Source organism: Strigops habroptila, chromosome 12 (assembly GCF_004027225.2).
Source record: "Strigops habroptila isolate Jane chromosome 12, bStrHab1.2.pri, whole genome shotgun sequence".
In the NCBI taxonomy this organism is placed as follows: domain Eukaryota; kingdom Metazoa; phylum Chordata; class Aves; order Psittaciformes; family Psittacidae; genus Strigops; species Strigops habroptila.
In genome coordinates, this window is record NC_044288.2 from 9514588 (window position 1) to 9537537 (window position 22950).

Genomic DNA, 22950 nt, shown 5'->3' on the forward strand with positions numbered 1-22950 from the left:
GTTAAGCTGTCAATCACATTTAAAGAGGATTCAGCCTGAAAAGCCAGGTAAAATTGATTCCTCCCCAAAAGACTCAGAGGAGGGAGCTGAAAAAGCAAGCATGGGAATAGTAAGGAATCCCTTTGGTATTCAGAGTCCTGAAGTATTCAGTGTAGTGAGAACTATATCAGCTCTGAGAGCACCTCCATTGTAGAAAGCATTTCTCTCTCTTTATAAGGCTTGAATCTCCTAATATATTTACATTGGACACTGAAATGATCATTATAGGCCAGATCTACAAGGTGAAGACCCGAGCTTGCCCCCCAGAGGCATTAATTTCATGCCTCCTAAGAGCTCTGAATCCACCTTCCTGCCACCAAAGTAGCCTGTCAGCAGTGCTTGCAAAGTGAAATCAGCAAATATTAATTGCCAGCTGGGAAATCTGCCATTAGTTCACACTCAAGATCTTTTTCCAGCTGGAAAGATGGAGTGTGATAAATGAAGCAGATTTCTTTGCAGTCTGTGAGCCAGCTGACGGAGCCGGTTTGCCTGTTTTGCAAGCACTAAATGAGCAAAATACTCAACACCTTCTTAGAGATGGTTTTGAAATGCTATTCACTAGAACAAATTACTTCTGGAAGTAACATCACCAAACTAATACATGGACAATGAATAAAGTAGAGGAAATAAAACACCATCACCTGAGGCTAAATTCATACCTGCTCGAAATCACTGCAGTGATACATCACAGCAGTTATTTGCCTGCTTGGGGGTTCCCCCCCCCCAAGTTTGCAATTTATGTACATTTAAGCATAGAAATTGTTCTGTCAACATGCAGACAATTATCATTTCCCATAATCAGAAAGAAACTTCTTGAAAACTGGAGGAAAGACAGATGAGAAGTTGAAAATGAAAGATGCCATTTAAGACCCTGAAATCCTAAGGTTATGGGATGATATGGGTTGGAAGAGGCCTTGGAATTTAAACCTTCAGTGCCGGGTCAGATCAGATTGCTCAGGGCTCTTCCCAGTCAGGTCTGAAAGCCCCAAGAGGTGGAGGCGGCAGCCTGTCCCACCACCCAAATATCCTCATAGGAAAATCATCTCCTACATCCAAGCAGATTCTCTTGTTTCAGCTTTTCCCCTTGTTTCTCGTCCTCCCCCCATGCAGAGCCAGGCTCCAACCTCTATGCTGTATTGTGCCTAAATGTCATAAGAGAACAAGTTATTCTCACTCTTCCAATGTGCACACACACTTGCACATGTATGTGGTACATGCATGTACAACCCAGCATATAACATGCACATTCGAAGTTCATGGCATGAAATGTTGTTCTGAGCAATAGCGAAAGGCTCCAACCCAGCAGTGTGACCATGTGCATAATAGAGAGAAAGGCAGGTGGTTTTCCACAGGGATTTCTTTCCAAACTCTGTACAAAATCCATACAAAAATATGTGATGAATATGTTAAAAGACCAAAAAAATCCTTTCCCAAAGCACACAAAAGTAAAGAGAGCTTTGCTGTTTGCTTTGTTATCAGCTTACTGGGGATAGACCTGGCTCAGTCAAAGTGGCATTGGAGTATTTGATCTCTGTCATACTTTAAGGCCATCCAGTTTGTCTCTGATAACTGGGTAAACTGGCAGAGCACACAGATGCAATCTGTGGTGTCCCTCAGCTCTACTCAGGGACTTAAGCTTTAATTGAACAAGTCAAGTGGGATAAAAAAACCACAATGCAGCCCACTCATCAGCCTGACTGTACTCAAATCATTACCTCCTGGATAGAAAACAAATAGAGAGCATGTGCCTACTGACAGATGTACACCTAATATCCAGCACATTTAAGATTGTTCTCCAAAGTCTTACCCTTTATGCTACATTTATAAAGTTGCTTATAAACCTGTAGCTTAATTGCTTACTACAAATCTCTATCTAAAAGAAAACACCATCATTCTGTGATTTACAAATAAAAGACTAAAGTACAAAGACATGAAAAGATACACAGCAGGTTACTTGGGAACTGCATGGTAAAAACAAAGGCTGAAGCCAAATATTCCTATGGAGTCCCACTCTGTGGGATTATTCCCCCCTTAAGGTAAACTTTGCTTTTCTATATTTTATCTCTGCAGACAGTGGCATGAAGTGCTTTTTTATTTATTCATGCAGGAAGACAAGTGAGTTTGTTTCTTCCCTTCCATAAAGCTGTTATTCTGCTGAAAAGCAGATTTAAGCAGTGCTCCATGGCAAGAGTTTAAGGGTTACTTTAAACTGGGACACAAGACTACTACTTTCTGATATCATTTCATGGAGTGTTCAGGAAAGTATTCAAGCGTGACATTGTATCATTAGGTGTAATACAGCCACTGCAGAGGCGCTGATTACTGCAATGAGAACTCATTTTCTTTAATGCTATATGTGATAAGCAATGAATAAAAACCCATGCCAGAAGCATCACTGTAAGAAGGTGGGGTACGTACAAGAATGAAAAAACTGAAGGCACTTTTTGGGAGTCAAGGGAAGAAATCCCCTGCATTGAGTGGGATCTGAGGGCTGCTGAGCACCTCACGTTCAGATTTCCCCTTTCTTTGGGGGGTTTCTCATGCTGCAGACCCATCTGCATCTTATTCAGGGATGGAGGCAGCTTCCAGCCAGATCCGCCTCGATACCCAGAAGCAGAAACACCAGCACTAGGAGAAAGGCACAAGCATTCCTCTTAAATGCTCCTTTGTAAAGTGACAAGCAAAAATCCCTCTTCACCCTGACCCGTTCATGTGCTGTCCCTCCAAATATGCCTTTAGGTGACCCTTTCAATGAATAGCTTCGTACAAGGCTTATTGATCCTAGACCTAGCCACTTAAAAGCCAAACTAATCCAGCTCAGCCAGCGTTCACCAAGTCCATCCTCTGACCAGCTCCTCTGTCCCATCCACAGCCAGACCTCCAGAATAAATGAGACAATGGTAATGCTTTCCTATCTCCAAAGAGCATCACAAGGATATATTAATAAGACTCTTCAAGTGGGCTTCTGTTTCTTAAACAGGCTTTTCTAGCATCATGTTAGTAAACAAGAACCTGTGATGGATCGCTCTGTACACAGAAAAGCTCTCAGGGGCTGAAATGCCCAGTGAGCTGGAGATAAAGGGATTATTTTCATATTTGATCACATAAATGTCACTGGATAATATTTGGAACAACCCACTCCAATCTTACTGTAGGTATATGGAGTCATATTTGACAATGAGTTTGAGATATACTCTAGTGAGGCCTTTACAAGACCTCCCATTAGAAGTAAAATCATTTATGACTTCCTCCACTCCCTGGCATTTTATCACACACTCCTGCTACTGCAGCCTCACTTGATTTGTGACAGGATGGTACACAGCATACAAAATATTAATGGAAAAGACACAGGACTCCATCCCTTTCATGATTTGGTGCAATAACGGTAATGAAATTTGCTATTAAATCAGTGAAACAGCTGAAGATGTATACAGCCTACAGGTAAGCGGAACTGTTCTAGAACACTCTTATTTCGTCTACACAGCTCCTTTCCTTTGCCCGTGCCATTTGCCTAAGTAGGTTTTTGTTTCTCACTTTTGCAACAAACTTTTTGTAATACCATATACTTTTCTTAAGGTCTTTTGTCTTGTTCAAAACCTTAACAAATGACCAGGATTGTAAAGAAGTTATTACACTGGCAGCTGAAAGCACTGAGCAGCACAATGACAGCGCACACAATGCATACAGTGATGTTAATTATTTACCAGTTCCCAGTTTGATTACATTTTGGGTGGTGATGACACTCAGGAGCTTAATAGCTGCATAAAACATGGTGTTATGTTTTACCACATCCTAGAGTAAATCATCCTTGAAGAATTTCTCTCTTAGAAATAACACATACCATTCAGCCATTTATCAGGATTACAGTAAGATGAGTGATGAAAGTCCTACAGAAGTATTTATTTTTAATGATGCCCTACCTTTGAAGAAACAGTCCTTGCTGTGGATAATGTAGATTTTCTTCCTCTGCAGGCAGGAGGCTCGATGCAGTTGACAATGATTCTCATAAAATTTGCCATCAGATCCACACACAGGCATGTAGCTGGACTTGCAATCCTCCACACACCTGCACTCGGGCTGGTTGGTGTCCTTGTTCACCACACACTTACTGCCCCGGCCACAGTACTTCTTCTCACATGACGCGTGCAGGCCATCCTCCCCATAAAGCACTGGGAAAAGCAGAAAAGATCAGTATAAGCAACATTTAACTAATAGAATTCTAAAATGATTTGGGTTGGAAGGGACCTTAAAGATCACCCAATTCTAACTCCTGCTATGGGGAGGGACACCTTCCACTATACTGGGTTGCTCCAAGCCCCCTCCAGCCTGGCCCTGAACACTGCCAGGGACGGGGCAGCCACTTTATCATGTATTTATTATTAGGAAATAAACCCTTTATTTGGTACATTTCAATAATTAATTTCAGATCATACTTGTCCATTGTAGCAGCACGACCAACACAGGAGCAGGAGCTACAATACAAGGCTTCCAAGGCAAAAAGCTCAGCCCTTCAACTAGTAGCAGTTTGAAGAACGTGCTCTTCATCTGTGCTCCCAGATCTCGCTCATCACAACATTAAGCCGTGAGCTGAAAATGTTTTACTGAGATGTGACGGACCTGTGGCTGCTTGTTCTTTTAGCCCCTTGTAAAACTTGACCCTAGAATAAAAGCCAGTTGACAGCACTTTTGTGCCCAAACTTTGGCCATAAGTCACATTCAGAAAGCAATTCTGAAAACCTACACTCCTCCAGCCACAGAACTCACAAGGAGCTTCAATTTTTGCCAGCAAAGTGCCTTAAGTGCCAGCACTTCAGCTTCTTGTATCGATGTCTGCATTCGGAGTCTAACTTTCACCCTGTGAGCCAGAAGTGGAGCATTCCCAAAGCTAAAATTCACACAGGTTTCAATGAAAGCTCAGACAGACAATTACTGAGGGCTTTTGACAAAATAACCCCCAGGAAAGACTGTCGCTGAAGTCAAGGGACTATTACAGGAAGATGCTTCTCACTGTAAAAGTGGCTATCAGTATCCTTACACTATGAATAATGACACATAATGAAAAAACAACTGTCTACTACTCTTAAGAATTCATTGGATATAATGTTCTGAACATTACTGTCTGCTGTGTGATGCTATTAAAAGGCTAAGGAAGTTGCCCTTGTGCTATAACATTTCCTGCTTCTAAAGTTTCCTTGCTTAAAAGCTTGCAATAGAACATTATTATAATTCATACAGGACAGGGCACTGCCAAACAAGCCACTACTCAGAACAATAATTACCATTATGTTCAATGAAGAGAGCTGCATGAAATTAGATTATTGTCTGCTAATTAGAGTACACAAAGTTGGGAATTACAAAGGGATGCTGCAAAAGGCATAATTAAAGCAGGAATAAACACTTTGTCACGCACAACCCACTGCCAGCCTTGCAGAGCCTTTCAACAGCCCCTGGCTGCTCCCATGCCAGTGATGCAGCCTGGAGCAGCAAAACCCTGTTGTCGACATTTACCACATGCAGGTTTGGCTCTCAGCAAGGTTTTAGTGCTCGCTAGCTTCCAGAGGAAGCTCAAGCGGATGCACTGCTGCAGATGTGCTGCAGCATCCAATGGTACAACTCCTGCACCAACTGCAGCACCACAACATCCTCCAAAATGGAAGGGCTCTTCCCTTCAAAGGTGTTTCAAGCAGCAGAATAGCTCAGCCTAGGAGAGCAGAATGGATCTCACCTAAAGACCCCCAATCACATGTAGTGGAGATGCGAGGAGCATCAGCACTAGCTACTTCAATCTATCGATCCTTTCTTATCATGTTAAATTCCTTGCTAACATTGACACAGCCCCTGCCTGCCCAGCATTTTATGTCAATATGAAATGTCCCAGTGCTGAAGCTACATTTCATCTACTACTGATCAAGGGGTTAAAGCCTGTACACAAAGACAAGCAGAAGTTTCTACAAAAGCCCATTTTTCTCTGTCCCTGTTAAGCCTTTGTTTTTATCACTGTAAATCTGAATGGGAAAAAAGTCTGGTATTGGAGGATTAACCATTTGACTCAATAACTCATTAAAATTCCTCTAACTTGGCAAGCAAAGAAATATTGACTTTTCCTGACTTGTAATAAACTAGAAGGTCAAAGCATCTCTGAGCGGTGCAAAAAGTAATCCCTGGAAGGAGTATCTGACTATTCTTTACTTACTTCACTAATCATTCCAGAATTTCTGGATAATGTCCTCAGGAATGCAAATTGTGTGACCTCAAGGAGACCTCACTGCCAAGGCCATTTGCATTTATGGGGTCTGCTGTAGATCCAAGCAGCATGAAGGTCTGGGCTTGAGGAAGCACTAGTCAAGCATCCTTCTCCTCTCATGGCAGGACCTGCATCTGTACAGGCATATCCATCACAGTGTGCCTCAAATTACAAGTTTTGGAGACAGCTGTTGATGCTAAAGATGTTGATTCAAGAGCTATTATTATCTATATCAATATAATTCAGCTACAACTACAGCAAAGCCTTTTCCTGTGCTGTCTTGATGGCTAAAACTTGACCTCCCAGAGCTAGCACCCGTTGAGGACTGCACGACACATCTTGCTGAGGGTTATTTCTGCCTCCTCATTCATGGTGGGCTGCTCTGATTTAATGCATCAGGTCACATCTGGGCACACCACAGCTGCACCCTGCCCCAACAGCTACTGCAGGCACCACCAGCAGCAAAAACCCTCTTGAAGCCTCAAGTCTTGTTTAGCATTTTGATTTTTAATATAAACTTAGCATTACTGAAAACAAATGCTATTCCTGTGTAATGCAAATTTTACATTTTTTCATGATACACCAAAGATTTGGTTAAGCACCAGCTTATAAAAAAAAGACAAAATACTTTTCTACATCCACCCTGGTTACTATGGAGAAATCACAGAAAGCCTGTCTATGTTTATGCCTCATTCATTTTGTTCACAGTTTGGTTTCTTCTATGTTCCCAGATGCATAATTCCTGTTTAAACACACCCAAGTTGGGTAAGAGGTTAGGAAGGATAACCTGCAAACAGCTAGAAAGTAAAGATTTGTGTCTTCGGGAATCCTGATGTGCTTCTACTAGTCCAAACCCTCTGAAATCTGTGTGTTTGCAAGCAGAATGTTAACATGGGATGTCTTTGCCAGAATCTGATAATGTTGATAGCAGCTTTTTAATTCAATTACTATTTGCATAATCCTTTGAAGAACTAAAGCTCCCCACAAGCACACCCAGTTGTACGGATGAACCCTCTACCTGGGAAGAACATAGAATCATAGAATAGTTAGGGTTGGAAAGGACCATAAGATCATCCACTTCCAACCCCCTTGCCATGGGCAGGGACACCTCATGCTAAACAGAATGAAGTTAGTGGAAACAGAGAGGAAGGGAGGTATTGGACTGTAAAAGTGCTGTTGTCTTTAATAATTCATCCAGAGCAGCATCATGCACCATGGAAAAAGACCTCCATCATGTTGAGGCACCTTCTCAAGGTGATCCCATGAGCAGTATCTGAGCTGGGAAGGACAATGGGTGCGTGTAGCTCAGCCGCATGCCATTGTCATTCTTTGTCACATTATTAAAAGTGACTGAATTCCCCGCTCCTACAAGGATTATTAAAAACAGAAATAGGAAAGGTAACCAAGTGAAACTCCCAACTAACTGCTCGCAGTATTTATGAGCCCCACTGTACTGCATGCAAAAAGGCATGATTTATTTAATTTATTAGTCACAAAGTCATTTACTTACGTTAAAAATGGATCATCTTGCAAAACAAGCCACTTTTCAACACTAGGTTTATCCAACATGGCTACAGTCAGAGTTGTTACATTGTATTAAATCCAGAAGGACGGAGAGAGGAAACCCATTCGCATACACTCACAAAAACACTCCAGTTCTCACGCTGGTTTCTGCCCACCCCTGAGAAATTCAGAATTCTGGTGGAAAAACGACAACAGCTTGGTGCAGGCAGTAATATAACTGAGTCCAGGAGTCTCATAAGGCTGATTAACAGGCTGCCTTCATCTCAGAGCAAGACTTTCATAGGAAGTCACATTGGAGAAAAGGTGTCTTCTGGCTCTGCATTAATCCATAAAGACAGAGACCTCATCCACCTTTCACATGTCACTAAATATGTTACAGATCACACTTTTTCCTTACTCCCAAATACAACCCTATTCCTTACTCCAGCAAAACTCCCAAAGCTTACAAGGGAAGGCACTGACTTCAAATAAAATCAACCAGACAAACCCATCACACCACAAGCAAAGCCAAAACCAGAACAGCTCTATCGCATCCCTACTCATAAAAAGTTGCTTCTACACTGCGGAAATGTTGAATTACTACATTTACATATAAAAAGCCACTTTGCTTTCAAGTAACGGTGAGCTCCTGCAGGCAGCTGGACATCCAGTTTTATTGCTGAAGCAAAAAGTTTAGATATTACATGAGGACTGGAGCCAAAACTGGAACCTTTAAATTATAGGGCACTGGGGACTGGTAGAACTGAAACTGGAAGCTTCTGTGCCAAGTTCTTCAAAGGCAATGCTGCACCTTGCAAATGTTGTCCTAAAATAAAATCAAACCCTCTATAACATGATAAAAATATTCAGCGTCTAAACTTAGCTTGTTACGTCCATTAGATAAACCAGTGAGGTAACAGTCACGAGCTATTCATCCAGCACCCTGACATTAGTTTTCCAGCATTTTTCCTTTCCCACATTAAATAATCTCCTATGATCTAAAATGTCACACCTGTAAGCACTATTTACTGCTTATTGCAGTACACATAAACATATATACAGTTGCCAGTGCATGTAAATATATATACACACAAAGCACACACAGGTGTAAGTGTTGAAGTAAGTATCTTGGAGCAGGACAGAGAGGGACGCCGCAGCCTTAGAAGAGGAAGACAGCAAATCAGTTACTTTTACTCATTCAGATGCTCTACATGAAACAAAACACAGGATGACGTGGAAAGCCTCCTCAGAACAAAAAGGAACAAACTTTCCCAAATGGCCATATTACTGCAGGAGGGCTCTTGCAGCGTTTAAAAACACAAAACAAACACCAAAAGGAAAGGAAAACCTACTCTGGAAAGGAGTATTGCGATAAACACACCGATGACACCAGCACCAAGGGAACTGCTTAATCAGTGCCTCCAGTTTAATATCAAAGACAAACAAATTGGAATTGCTCAACCAAAGTTCAGTAAGAGCGTGCAGTGACTCTGCAAATAACACCAAGGAAACACCCAATATTATAGCAAAATTTTCTGTATCAATTTTTACATCTGAAAACGGGGATTAATGTGACTTTCTCTATATGTCAGGACTATGAAACCCATTAGAGGTCATACCATGAAAAGACATTTGAAAGTTTCCAGTAACTACACTAGTCCTAGTGCAATCAGCCTAACTTTTGCCCTGTTTAAAATCCATCTAACAATCATGAGATCAAAAGCTTCATTAAATATTATTTTCAGCTAGTATTGTGGTTTGTGGGGGTACTAACATAAGAGGCAGAAAAATACAAATCAAAAGGTCCAAACTATGTAAAGCATATACAGACTACGGAGAAAGAAATACCAATATATGAGACCATATATATTTAGATCCTTGCCATGAAACTCTACATTGCACAATTTGCTCAATTGTTCTCTTGTTGGAAGAACTACTAAAGGGGCAATTCACAAAACTGCTCTTTATCAAATGCTTATCTAAAGTTATCCACGACAGGAGCTGAATATTGAAGGCAATTTTATTACATTACTCCTGTGCAGCAAGTATAGACATGGACCTAAACCTGCTGGACTGCCGAGCAGCTCCTGCAGGCCCCGCACCCTGCATTTGCAAGCTGCCTAGCAGGTCCCCACATACATCCAGCCAACGAAAGGCACCGCATTAGCAGATGACCAGTATATTGCCTACAATAATCAGAAGGACTTGATGTTTCCTTGGGCAGCTGTATTTAGTGCTGCAAGCAACCCAGTGAAGCTGGGTGTGTGCATCATAGAATCACAGAATGATTTGAGGGACCTAAAGCTCATCCCGTTCCAACCCCTGCTACAGGCAGGGACACCTTCCACTAGAGCAGGTTGCTCCAAGCCCCTGTGTCCAACCTGGCCTTGAACACTGCCAGGGATGCACATGCATGTGTGCATGCACATACATTTTACTTGATCATGTATTTAATTATCTCAGTATTGCACAGCCCAAAGAATGCAGAAAATTTCCAGTATCAGATCTGGAGGGAACAGATCACATTAATTCTTTGGCTTCTTTGGTAAAACCCTGTATCAGAAGAATATACTCTTCTGAAGGCAGGCAGTGAAATTCCCATAGGTCACTGCTCAAAATCTGTCTGGTTGCCTTTAATCTTGCTCCTCAATCTTCTGCCTGCCCCATTCCTTCACTCTTACTCTCAGGACCAGCCTTACTCTTCTTCCTTGTTTTCAGGGGTCTTTTATCCTTTGACCAGCACAGCAAGCCCTAGCACTCTACGGGCAACTATAAAAGACATGAGAAATCAATAGCACGGTGCCATGCATCTTCCTGCTATTCCTTCAATGAAGTTCTTGCGGCAGAGACTACAAGGAGGTTAGAAGCCAATAATAAAATACCTGTAGATGACTTGCCTGTTTTCCTGGTGATTTCTTCAATTACATTACCAGTGAGTTGCTGGAGGCAAGCTGAACAGTCTAGATCTTCCCCACTGTCTGCATTACTAACCTTTAAATCTGCCCATGCACGTTGCCTTTTGCTCACTCCCATTTCCCTCCCATCAAGTTTCTCACAACTCCTCTTACCCCTCCAGAGCCACAACCTGCTGTGAACCCAGAGACCTCCACACATGATGCTACCCCTAAACCTCCTTGGAATGAGGCAGCAGCCTCTCACTTCCACCTATTTTTCAACATCTGATTCCAAAACTTTAACAATCTTACCCTTGCTTTGACCATTTCTACTTGGAGGAGGATAAAATTCATAAGCCAAGTGTATTGGGCCATGCTGCAGTGGCATGGGAACACACATGGCCATTGCCAGGTGCTACTTTAGGTGTTATCGTGCCTAAAAGCACACAATGTCTTGCAATATTAGCAACAATCCAAGAATAAAAGATGCCAAGTTTCTATTCTAGGAGTATTCTACAGTCTCACAGAAATGTCTTTTTCTATGGGTTGTTTTTTTTTAAACTCATTACTCTGCCATAAGACCACTTACCAGAAAATAATTGTGTTTGTTTAATGTATGCCTATTTCCCTCTTACATATGCACAACCCAGATGTTATTTCAGATTGGACAGAAAGATGTTTTCTGCTTCCTATTTATTTTCTCTTCAGTGCATCAGTTTATAAGGCTCACTGAGGAAGAAGTACAGACATCAAAAGCATCATGTTTGTCTCAAAAAAATAACATTATTCTGATTATTTTTGCTTGGAAGAGGAACAGATAACAACCTTTTATAACTAATATCTATCCAGCTTTCTTATTACATTATTCTTGAATTCTGCTCTTAGTAAAAACATCATCTGACTTGCACCAAGTCGTACAAATGCCACTGCACGAGGTTTCAATGTGATGGATTACAGAGACCTCAGTTCTCATCATCGCAGCGATGCCTGTGTCAGCTCTTCCATTAGCATTTCCTTCTCTTTAAGAGGTGCACATCCCACGTTTGACCCTTACAAATGAAGTCACGTTCTTGAAAAACATTTCAAAAGCTATGCTAAAGCACAGCTCAGAAATGTAACAGAGGCAGAAACACCAGACTTGCCCCCGTTTCCCTTGCTGCTAGAGAAGGATGAAGGCTGGAACTGAGCGTGATCTAAATATACAGTAATTAAATACCAGGTCTTCCAGTAACTTCCATATTCCACTTGTTTATTAATGTTACTTGGAAACATTTTGTGACTTGAAGGAACAGGCTTCATTCTGCTCCACCATCAGAAGCATTTAATTGCCCAAACAGTAAGCAACAAATACTCAAAACGTGAATCCATCTAGGACAAGGGTGATGGGTTCAAACTTAAACAGAGGAGATTCAGGTTAGATACCAGAAAGAAGTTCTTCCCTGTGAGGGTGCTGAGGCGCTGGCACAGGGTGCCCAGAGAAGCTGTGGCTGCCCCATCCCTGGCAGTGTTCAAGGTCAGGTTGGACACGGGCTTGGAGCAACCTGCTCTAGTGGAAGGCGTCCCTGCCCGTGGCAGGGGGTTGGAACTGGAGGAGCTTTAAGCTCCCTTCAACCCAAACCACACTGTGATTCTATCATTCTAAGATCACACCTCCTCCGTCAGCCGGAAGTAAAATTCTCAAACCAGCCACTTTTCTTTACCAAAGGAAAGCTCTTACCCTCAAAAAGAATCAAGTGTGAGCCTGCACATCCACCTCCAGGGACAACAGTTTGGTCTGTTAAGGCAATAAATCTACAGAGCATTTTACTGTCCCTTCTCCTGCCCCTTTCTTGTAACACCTCCATCATTCACTACCACACATAGACAAAGGCAGATAGCTGTGTGAAAATTAGGGACAGGATTCATTTTGTGAATCCACTTCTAAGCACTGATGTTTTTCTGTAAAAGTTGCCATTTGCTGGAAATAAATGGCAAGAAAAGAAAAAATGTATTAAAGCTATTTAGTTGTAATGGGGTTTGTGTTAGTGCAGGTGGTTTGTATTTGGGTGGTTTTTACTTCTGAGTGAAGTGTAATGCATGTTTGACTAATGGATAGTTTACTTGATTGAAGAGGCAGCTCCAGCAGCAGGAATAGCAGCATTCCTGCATTACATCTAAACCAGCATAAGCTTCCTTCTTGAAACTGTTGAGGATTCACAGTGTGTTTTCACTTCTTTTTGCTTTCCCTAAGATATTTCATTTATGTTTTCCTGAGTAGATGCCTTAGAGGCTCATAGATTACGAGCATAGGACTGTTACTATATAACGGAAGTGTGAGACAGAAACCAAACAGGTCCATTATGGGGAGAATTACAATCATGCAACTACTGAAGGAGGATGTATTACATTTGCGTTGGAACACAGAAGAAAGGGCGCTTTTATAAATCAGTTTTCACAGGCTGGTTTGGGTGCGAAGGGACCTTAAAGCTCATCCAGTTCCAACCCCCTGCCACTGGCAGGGACACCTTCCACTAGACCACGTTCCTCCAAGCCAGCCTGAAACACTGCTACGGGGCAACCTTAATCAATAACCATTTGCATTCTCCTTTAGCATTCTATGTTATCTTTAATGAAGTTCTTTTCCAAGACTGAGAAATAAGGAAACACCATTTTCTAAGCAATCACATCCAGTTCTTCTGCACCTTATGTTAATTTTGCAGTTCTCCACTGGTTTAGTTTTCTATTTGCTGTCTACCTCAAGGACACTGTTACGGCCCAGCACTCCCATATTTTGTGGGCACACCATTCTGTTTCATTGCCTGCTCCATCTGGGTCCAATGTTAATGCACAAAAACCTTCACCTCATACAGGAGAACGCCTTGATGTTGGTCTCTGCCAGCAAATGCACCCCAGGCCTAAGAGCCTGCAGTTAATACCAAGACTTTCGAGGCTCTGTCCTCATGGCGCATCTATTTCTCGCCCCCCCCCCGAGGATTTTATCAATAAATGAAATTACCCTGTGATTGAAGATTTATCTCTTAAGATAGTTCAACTAGCAACTCTGCTCCTGAATACCAGATTTCACGATCTCTTCCTATTCCCAAGATACATATCCAGAGCACACATCCACCCTCCTTTGCCATCCTGCCAAATCACCAACCTGCACCAAGCAGCCAGAAGCATATGAATCACAAGTTAAGCTCCTAAAATTAAACAAAAAGACATCTCTTTTATCCCCACTTACCCTCCAGCAGTTATTTCTCCCCATGCTTCTTACACAATGGAGAACAGAAGAATTAATGCCATTTCTACTGCATTACAAACCTTTTGACTCCCTCCGCATTTGCTCTGTGCTGAAGGAAGCAGTTTAATGTGCATTTACCTGATGGGAAGTTACAGGCTATTGAAAGGATAACGCAGTAAAATGAAAAACCTACTAAAAGGCCATTTCGAAAGTGAAAAGCCTTTAAACTTCATATACTGCTAAAAGTGTCTCAGAGGGTATCAGTATAGAAATGCAGCATTAGCACTGAGACACTAACATTAATTGCTTTTGTTTTATTCTGTGGAGCAGGAATATCACCAGTTTCTCATGTTGAGACTCACAATGTCAAAATTAAAATCCAAGAAGTGAAAATAGATAAAAACCAGTCACAAATGAAGGGTTTCTACAGTGAGTGTATTTGTTTCAAACATTAACTTTAGCTGAATTTCCTTAATTTGCACAACTGGGGATTTGCTCCAGGAATTGCATAGGGGATCAGAGCCCTGTACAGGACAAAGCCTTGCAGCCACCCACAATGGGCTTCATCCCCCTTCACAGCATCAGTGCTGGTCCACAGCCATGCAGCAGAGAGTCCATTGAGGACTTATCTTGCTGCTAAACAAAGACAGTAGCATGCTCTCCTCATTCATTCTCACCAGGAAAGTGCGTGGAGAGCTGAATCTGAAAGGACAGATGTAAAATAAGGGTACGTGTATTCACTGCCTCTCCTTTGAAAGTGCTCTGTACAAGGAATAAAAACAAGCAACTGATAAAAACCAACAAAACAGTGTTTCCTTTTGAAAACAAAGACACCAAATGAAAACAAGAGGGTCATGTTTAAATAGCAGAAGAGGAAAAGCTTGGGATCAAAAGCAGGAATAAGCCACAATCATCAGTCATCAACACCAGAATATACTGGGCAAAAGCAGAATTATGGGGCTTTCTTTTAAGAAGGAGCATGGAATAAACAGAGTTTCTGTGTGGGGCATGTTTCATGTTAGGCTAATCCACATGGATACAGCACGACTACACAGAGGAGTATAAGATGTGCAGAGACACCCACAAGGATGCTCCAAGCCCCACTGTTGTGGTTTAAGCATCCAGCCTCCCTTGAACACTGCCAGGGATGGGGCAGCCACAGCTTTTCTGGGCACCCTGTGCCAGCGCCTCAGCACCCTCACACGGAAGAACTTCTGCCCAAGAGCTCATCCCAATCTCCCCTCTGGCAGGCTAAAGCCATTCCCCCTTGTCCTGTCTCTACAGGCCCTTGTTCAAAGCCCCTCTCCAGGTTTCTTGTCAGCCCCTTTAGGTACTGCTGCTATATAGGTACAGGAGCCCATAGCTTGGCAAAGGAAACAAATGAGCGGTGAGAGGGATAACTGAACAGCCTGGACAAAAGTTCCCTTTCAAAAACATTTGCTTTAGAAATAAAGTTTACATCCATTCCCCACCCGGCCTTCTCCACACACCACACCATGGCCCAGGCAGTGCTGGCTGCACCCACCACTGCTGGCAGCCCCCAGCCATGGGCAGAGAAGGCTGCCTTCCTCACATCCTCCTCTTGCCGCTGTGTGTCAGATCAACTGCGGCACGAAACGGCTTCAACCCCTTCATAATGGGAGAACATGCCCAGCAGGCAAAATCCAGCTGGTATTTTGTGCTCACAGTAAATAGGATTATTGGCAGCAGTGAAAAGTGAAGTTCCTCTGCTCAACAACACACTGGGGATGGCAGCTGCTTTCCAGCCTTGGACTGCAAATACCATCTTGCCAAATCTTCCTCTACTAATGGGGCCTATTTTCTCTATAGGAAAGGAAAAGGCAGGAAAGAATTCAATTTTTATGCTTCCAAGTCTCCTATTGAAGCGCATGTGTTCAACTGCTCCCACTCCCATTAACACCCAGCATGGGGAGACTCAAACAACCTCATGGCTCCAACAAGTTGGGGTTGTCCGACAGATAGAGCAAATGTTTAAACTAAAATATTTTCTTTGAAGATTTTCTGCATTAAATGTAGCACAGTTTTGACTTAAAACCCTGTACTTCTCCATAGAAATACCTGTCTCCAGCTGAAGTACAAATCAGATCTGCCAACTATTCCTGTTCATAATCCTCACCAACGCCAACAGGAGCTGCACTTGCAGAGCAGGTCTCCACAGGGGTCCCCGAGGGTGATTTACTGACTCCAACACCACTCGCAGGCACTAAATGGCTGCCTCCAGGTTACTCAGGTGGAAGAACACGCACAGTGCCCATTTCAGGAGAGGGAAAAAGGTCTGAAGCTGTCAATGAAGAGAAATCCCTCGGGTCTCACCATGAAATGGAGTGAATGACCAGCTGGTAAGAAGGAGAGAAGGAAGAAAAAGGTAAAATGAGAGGAAAGCGAATTGGTCTGAGTGCGTAATCCTGAACCAAAACAAGGTTTCCCAGAAGTTCTCATTTAAAGTCGTAACTGACTCAATAGCACCTGCTGAAGTGGATAAACCACATGCAAAATTAAAAATTACAAGATCTCTTCCCGTGTAAATGCCTCTCCATTAGAAACAGGGCTCAGATTCCAAGGAATAGGGTCTAGAGGCAAGGAGAAACACTGTTTTTCTTGGGTTTAAATGCAAAGACCCAAAGCACATCCTTGGTCGGCAATGAAAGGGTGACCACTCAGATAGGGACTCGGCATTCCCAAGTCAGCACAAGCACAGGGCCACCCCTGCCAGAGCTACCAGGCTGAAAAACCTGTTTGAGACTTTCTGCCCCTGGATTTGTTATGCACATTTGTGCTGGCAATTTAATTTGATTATATACTGAAATATTGCTGTGGGATTAGAATGCTACCATGTGAGGTGCAGATGTATTTAACACAATTAGTAGCAAATACATAGTTATTAAAAGGAGGTGGGAGAATGAAAAAAACATAATTCAATACTCTTGCTTAGAGCAAATCTTGCATTTTGAAAGGAAAAGCAAGGATCTTGTTTGTTCCCTTCTTGTGCATCTTTCCCAGCACAACTAGTCCCAACTAGTCCATGCACCCAAACTAAGTAATAAATGCCTGAATGTCTCTGAAGACATAAACTGGGATACAGCAAAGCAAGCTGCTAACACTGAGCTTTGTACTGCACAGTCCAAAGGGAGTCCACGGCAAGGACAAGGCAGAATGCATTAAATCTCAATTAGATCACAGTACACAACAAAGCACAGAACATTATCATCATATTTACTCACGCAAGGATTAAGTGGTTTCCTTCAGAGATGTCTATGCTTGCAAATTGTCTTGGGGACCGAGTGGCTCTTTGTGGTGAAGAGCAGTTCTTAATGAACTACACCCATCAAATGCATATCATGAGTATTAAATGCATCTCTCATGTATTAAATGCATCTTACATGTGTGCACGTGACAGGCTTCAGTATTTCGGAAATGCTTCCAGAGTATTTTTAGCTAATACATCTTACGGTGATTGACTGGATATGCCTTAATGCCAAAAATAGCAGTGAAGAAAGAAAAATGAGAAGGAAACAATGAAGAAAATATAAAAGAAAGCAAAGCTTTGATGGCATACTTGAGAAAAGCATTACTCTAATAAGGTAACGTTCCAGCCATTTCTAAAGAAATGATTTAGGCAGAGTTATGAAGTCATTATTTGCAAATGTGTTTGTTATACAATGCTTAGTATTAATAAACCCTCATAATCATGCGTGCAAACAGTTTACCCTTGGTATTACAAACACATCCAGGCTGACGGCCAGGCGTGCAGCGATTCCTGCTGGCTTCTACAGGCCAGTCCTGACGCATGAGCTGCTACAGCAGCATCTCCTCCTGCAACGGGACCTGCAGGAGGATTTATTTGGCCACATAGAGGGAGTTTTCATCCCATCTCCTCTGAGCCAAACTAAAGTTCACTTCCATAAGCTTCACAGGGCTGAAAAAGTTTTGGTACCAAATGCTATGGTTTTCCCCTTGTCACAACACCTGAATGTACTCATCCAGCCCCACGGCAGGGGTTGGAACTAGATGATCTTTAAGATCATTTCCAATCCAAACCAGTCCAGTCATTTCCATAGCTCTAACCTCTGCTGCCTTCACTCTAAGCACAATTTAAGCCTAAAACCAACCAGCATTGGGCATTTCAGGTGCTACCAGCAAGGACAGACTCCCACCCAGTGCAAATAGTTTGCGCTTTACTCCTAAAGATCAAGTTAATGAAGTGAAAAACTTCAGGGCTGTTTGATTAAAGAGATAATGCTTGTAAAAATCAATATACTAGTGAGCAAAGCTTTCTTCATATCTAAGCATGAAAAAAGAGAGTCTTAAAATTTATGGAGACTCCAAATGCAACAACAGGAGTGCAGTCACACTATTTGTCAGTGTCTCTAGCTGTTTATACTATAAATTATATAAATTTACAAATACTTGCTGTTAGTACACCTTAAACACACATTATTCAACAAATGCTGAAGAAATTATCTTAAAAGTAGCAGTGCCTTAACTCGCTTCTGCAAAAGCACTTTGATATCCACACACTACATTAATGTCTTTTATAATGTCTTTTAAAAGGTTTCCCTTTCAGGGGAGCCGTACAATCACAGCAACACCAGCGCCTTCGCCACAGTCCCCATCAGCTCTGAACTCCTTTCATTTGCACCAGTCAAACCTGCTCCCTACCCACACAAGACCATTCAATTCAACTCAGTATATGGCTCGATGAATGCACTCCACCAGCACACATCTGGGCTTGAAAACTTCAAAGCAAGCCCATCATAATATTTTCATTAAAGACACGAGCTATTATTCCTCCCCACAATAAAGCCTGGAAGACAGTCTCTCATCTCCACAATGGAGAGCTCTCTTGAAAGGGGACATCACGCTGGGTTTCAAAAACCCATCTGGGACACGAAGTTCACAGCTACAAACCCTTCCAGCCTCAGCGGTGGTTGGGTTTTCTTTGCACAAACCTGGCGTCAAAGCACCCACCTTGCCCTAAAATAGCTCTGAGTTCCAGTTGTTATAACTCCCTTAATGGTTAGGATACAAGCTATACGGTCCCAGCCCAAATTACATTATGCATCCCCTGACTGCACACACTGAGATTATGACTGCTCAGTGCACTCAGCACACACGCAGTCACAAAGGAACACTAAAAGCAAATTCTGGCCCTGTCTATCATCCATAATTCAAGAGAAATCAGGGTTAAAAAAAGTGCACAAGCCATTGACATAATTTATATGCTGCAAGTGGGAGAGTTGGCAGTCTCTCGCATCATAAACTTTAAATAACAGTAGTTTAACACCAGATGTACCCGCAGCTGTCCTGAGTGTAATACCATTAGCTCCATTATGGCACGGAGCAAACCCTCCCTTAGCACGGTACCCCCAGCCTTGCCCCACCAGCAGCCTGCTTAACACTGGATTTCACCAGGAACCATCAGTCCAACACAAACTACTGCATGCTAATAGCATGAAGAAAAAGAAAACCAACACAAATACACACCTTGAAGAGTTTTCTAATGGAACTGTGGTTGTGAAAGGTGCTAACTTTAAAATAAAAGGATGAAAGAAAGGGAGAAAAAGGTATTAACACCTCTTCTGAAAACACAGCCAGTCTTCCAGCAATGGCACAAAGTTTTGGAGATGCTGTTGTGAATCTTGGTCAATATCGTGCCATTTATCTTTGGAGGATATACTTCCTTCCTGTTGTAAACTAACAAAAAATACTCTTCTTCCCACTGACTTTACACAAGTGATTATCAAATTACCTCAGTGTGTGCATGCTGAGGGATGTTAATTGATCGCTCAATCTAAACCAGCTTTTAGTCAATATTCCTTACTGAAACAAGAGAAGCCAGAACACTGACTGCTTCCTCCCACCATCCCCAAGTTCATCCATAGCATATATTATCAGTGGAAAACCTAAATTTCTCAGTAATGAAGGATCTCATGAACCCAAGATCAAGGTCAGGCACTGGGGCTGCCAGAAGTCCCACTTGTATATTAGATCTTTCAACGGATTCATTCTCTCTTTCCTCTGTCCCTCTTTTGAATCATCCCATGACTAGTTGCAGAGGCCAAATATACCTAACACCCAAATGCAGAATTAAAGGCGGTGAATCCACAACCCAGAAAGCCCAAGCCAAGTCTACAGCCTGGCTCCTGCTCTGCAGCCAAATTCTTTTCAACACAGGAATCTTGCAGAAGTCAAACGAGAACATAAAGACAGACCGCTAAAGCAAAAAGGGTTAATGAAAATCACCATCATGCTCTTGGTTTCACATCACCCTGCAAGTATTAAGATGCCATCACACTGTTACCAGTTTAAGCATAATTTTTCTGCAGTTAATGCCCTAATACCAGATTTGCAGGGGTTTTATTTGCTTCCTTCATGTTGTGCTCAGCTGGCAAGTATAGCTAAGCTGTGTTAAAAAAGAAGTCAGCACCAGCACAGCACCTGAATCTTTGGTCAGAACGTCCTTTTCTACATCCCATGTGCAGATTCAGCACATCCACAGAACAAACATGATGAGACACTTCCCAATTTATTCTTGAAACACAAAGCTTGGTGAGCACATCACAACACAAAAGGTGTTTTCCCCTCCCTCTGATTCAGCCAACAAGCATCAGCAGCAAAGTAGAACAGGTACAATGGGAAGCGGTAACACTGACATAGGTGCTCCCTTCTCTCTTTCAGAGCAGAATATGGAGGTTAAGCAGACAGCTGAAGCCTCAGAAATCAGTCACCTAAAAATATAACCCAAGGACCTAAATCTCTCCTTTTTTTGTTCCCCCAGCAGCACCAGCACTTTTTCATTCCAGTACTTCAGGAAGATGGGGTTGCATTCCAGATACGCTGAGCAATGCGCCATACTGAGTGAACAAGGTCCCCTGAGTTATGAGGCTTTTCTCCCTTTTCTCCAGGTCATGATCTAATATTCTTATCTGAGCTTGCAGAGCACATCATCCAGACAAACTGCTCGCGCACCCAGGAGCACGCTTGGAGGTAGGAAATAAAGGGTGGAAGTTTGAAATACAACAGTGAGCATCCCTTTTAACGCAGCCGCAGGAACTGCCAGCGCAAAGCGCTTCGCAGGGGATTTACAACATGCATTTTTCTACTACACGAGGTGGGGAGAGGAATCTGCAACGGTGGCAGAACATAATTTAGGTTTATTTATGATTTATCTTCGTTCTTCCAGTAGCTGGAGAAGAATTTAAATTAGGCATTTCAGTGCTTCTCTCAGCACCTGAAACCTCCATGCACCCATGAAGTTCAGTGAAAGCTCTGGACTACGTTATCCCCTGGCTAAGAAAACACAATATATAGCACCCCTGCTGCCACCTTATATTGACATAGTGTTAAAATTAGTGGCACATCTGGATCCAGCAAACATTTCAAGCAAATTAATGAGTGACTTGAAAAAATCTCTCTCCCTGAGCTAAGTAGCCTGCAGCTGAGTAATGATAACACAGGGGAAAACACATCCAAATCCCATACTCCAACCTGCGCAACCATGTACAGGACCTCTGCAGCCTCCTTTCTGCACCAAACAGCATCTCTGCATGAAGGCTTTAAAGTATTCCTTAACCTTTACTCTGCTGGAGAACTTCATCTTTTCCCAAGTCATCCCACAGCCGTGTGTACGAGCAGAGCAATGGATGCCTCACTACAAACAATAAACCTAAGCAACAATAAGCGTTATGGAAGTTTTACATCAGGGTCAGTGTAAGCAGTAGGGTCAGAAGGGTACGTCCCTCACAGGGCTGATACTGCTGCAATGATCCCTGTGAGGCTATGGATGGTAAAGAGTTATCCAAAATCATATTCAGGAGAGAACAAAGCATCCCTGCTGCAGCAGCACTTTACTGACCTGAGGGAAAGAAGTCCCGCACCACAAGTCAGAATTACTCCTTGAAGTACTTTGATCGCACTTGGATGCTCCAAGCATTGGGCTCTGCCTCACCTCACCTTGCTGGTAAGAGCAGAAGAGCACAACCCTGCACACACCGCTGCTCCTCCAGCAGCAGGAAGCACCCATCACCCAACATGAACCTGCCTGAGGCTTACTTTGTTTTCCAGTTAGAGCAGGAGGAAGAATGATGCCTTCCAGCACACACAGCCCACTTCTATTTCATTCTGCCACTATAAGGAGCCCAGCATTCAGTCTGTCCCTTTTCCCCCTGCCACACACTATGGGTGAGCATCAGCCCTTGGAGGGGATCCAGAACCCCCACTCACACCACACACCCAACAAGGTCCCTTAGACACACTCTGGAGACTCAACACATCACAGATAGTGCATTACTACTTGGCAAGCATTGGCCAAACTCACCCAGCTCCTCACCAAGCCTCAAAACTCAGCAGAGCCATCTCACCATTCATGTCCCTCCAAAGAGCAGACCAAGTAGTGTCCTCAATAGTGGGAAGCAATCCCTAGCAGTGGGTCATGCCAGACATCAACCACATAAATTGTCTGGCCAATGTTACTGGAACGCTCACCTCTGCCTGGTGTATTGCCTTCTGCTTCTTATTCCCAAAGCTCTTCCATCCCAACTCTATATGACTACACAGAGGAACAGCAAGGCAGCAACTCCAGGGAGCCCTTATTCATCAGGGCAGAAGGTGCTCCCCACCCCTTCCCCAGTCAGCACCCTCAGATGCAATGCGTTAGCAAGACAGCCTTGCTCCTGCTCCAACCACACCTGAGCCCCATTGCATTCACACAATGATCCATGTCCCCAGGGGTCAGTGTGTAGCCAGGTTACACAGCAGAAATGGATTTCTTACTCCAAATGAAGCACAAAACATGAAACTTTGAAAGCATCAAATTTATAGGTTTTAAATCAAAACATTTTAAGGACAAAACAATTCTCCCTGTGGGATCCTTCACACTAACACGGGCTTCCACCTAGGGAAGGTTTTCCCTTCTTGATCCTTGCAATAACTTTTACATTTAAAACATCTGGGGGTCACAGACCTTCAGTGCTGCTTCTCAGGTGTGGTTAAACTGCCCCAGCACAGCCCCTACCCATTAGCAGAGG

General features: G+C 42.9%; 1 protein-coding gene across 3 annotated transcripts in view; it reads right to left on the minus strand.

Annotated features, from left to right (window-relative positions):
* FSTL4 (follistatin like 4) overlaps positions 1-22950 on the minus strand; it is a 205597-nt gene that overhangs the window by 136054 nt on the left and 46593 nt on the right. For all 3 annotated transcript variants that reach the window (XM_030504791.1, XM_030504789.1, XM_030504790.1), the window contains exon 4: positions 3960-4208. In XM_030504791.1, the coding sequence (XP_030360651.1) occupies positions 3960-4208 (249 nt within the window). The remainder of the gene's footprint in view (positions 1-3959; positions 4209-22950) is intronic.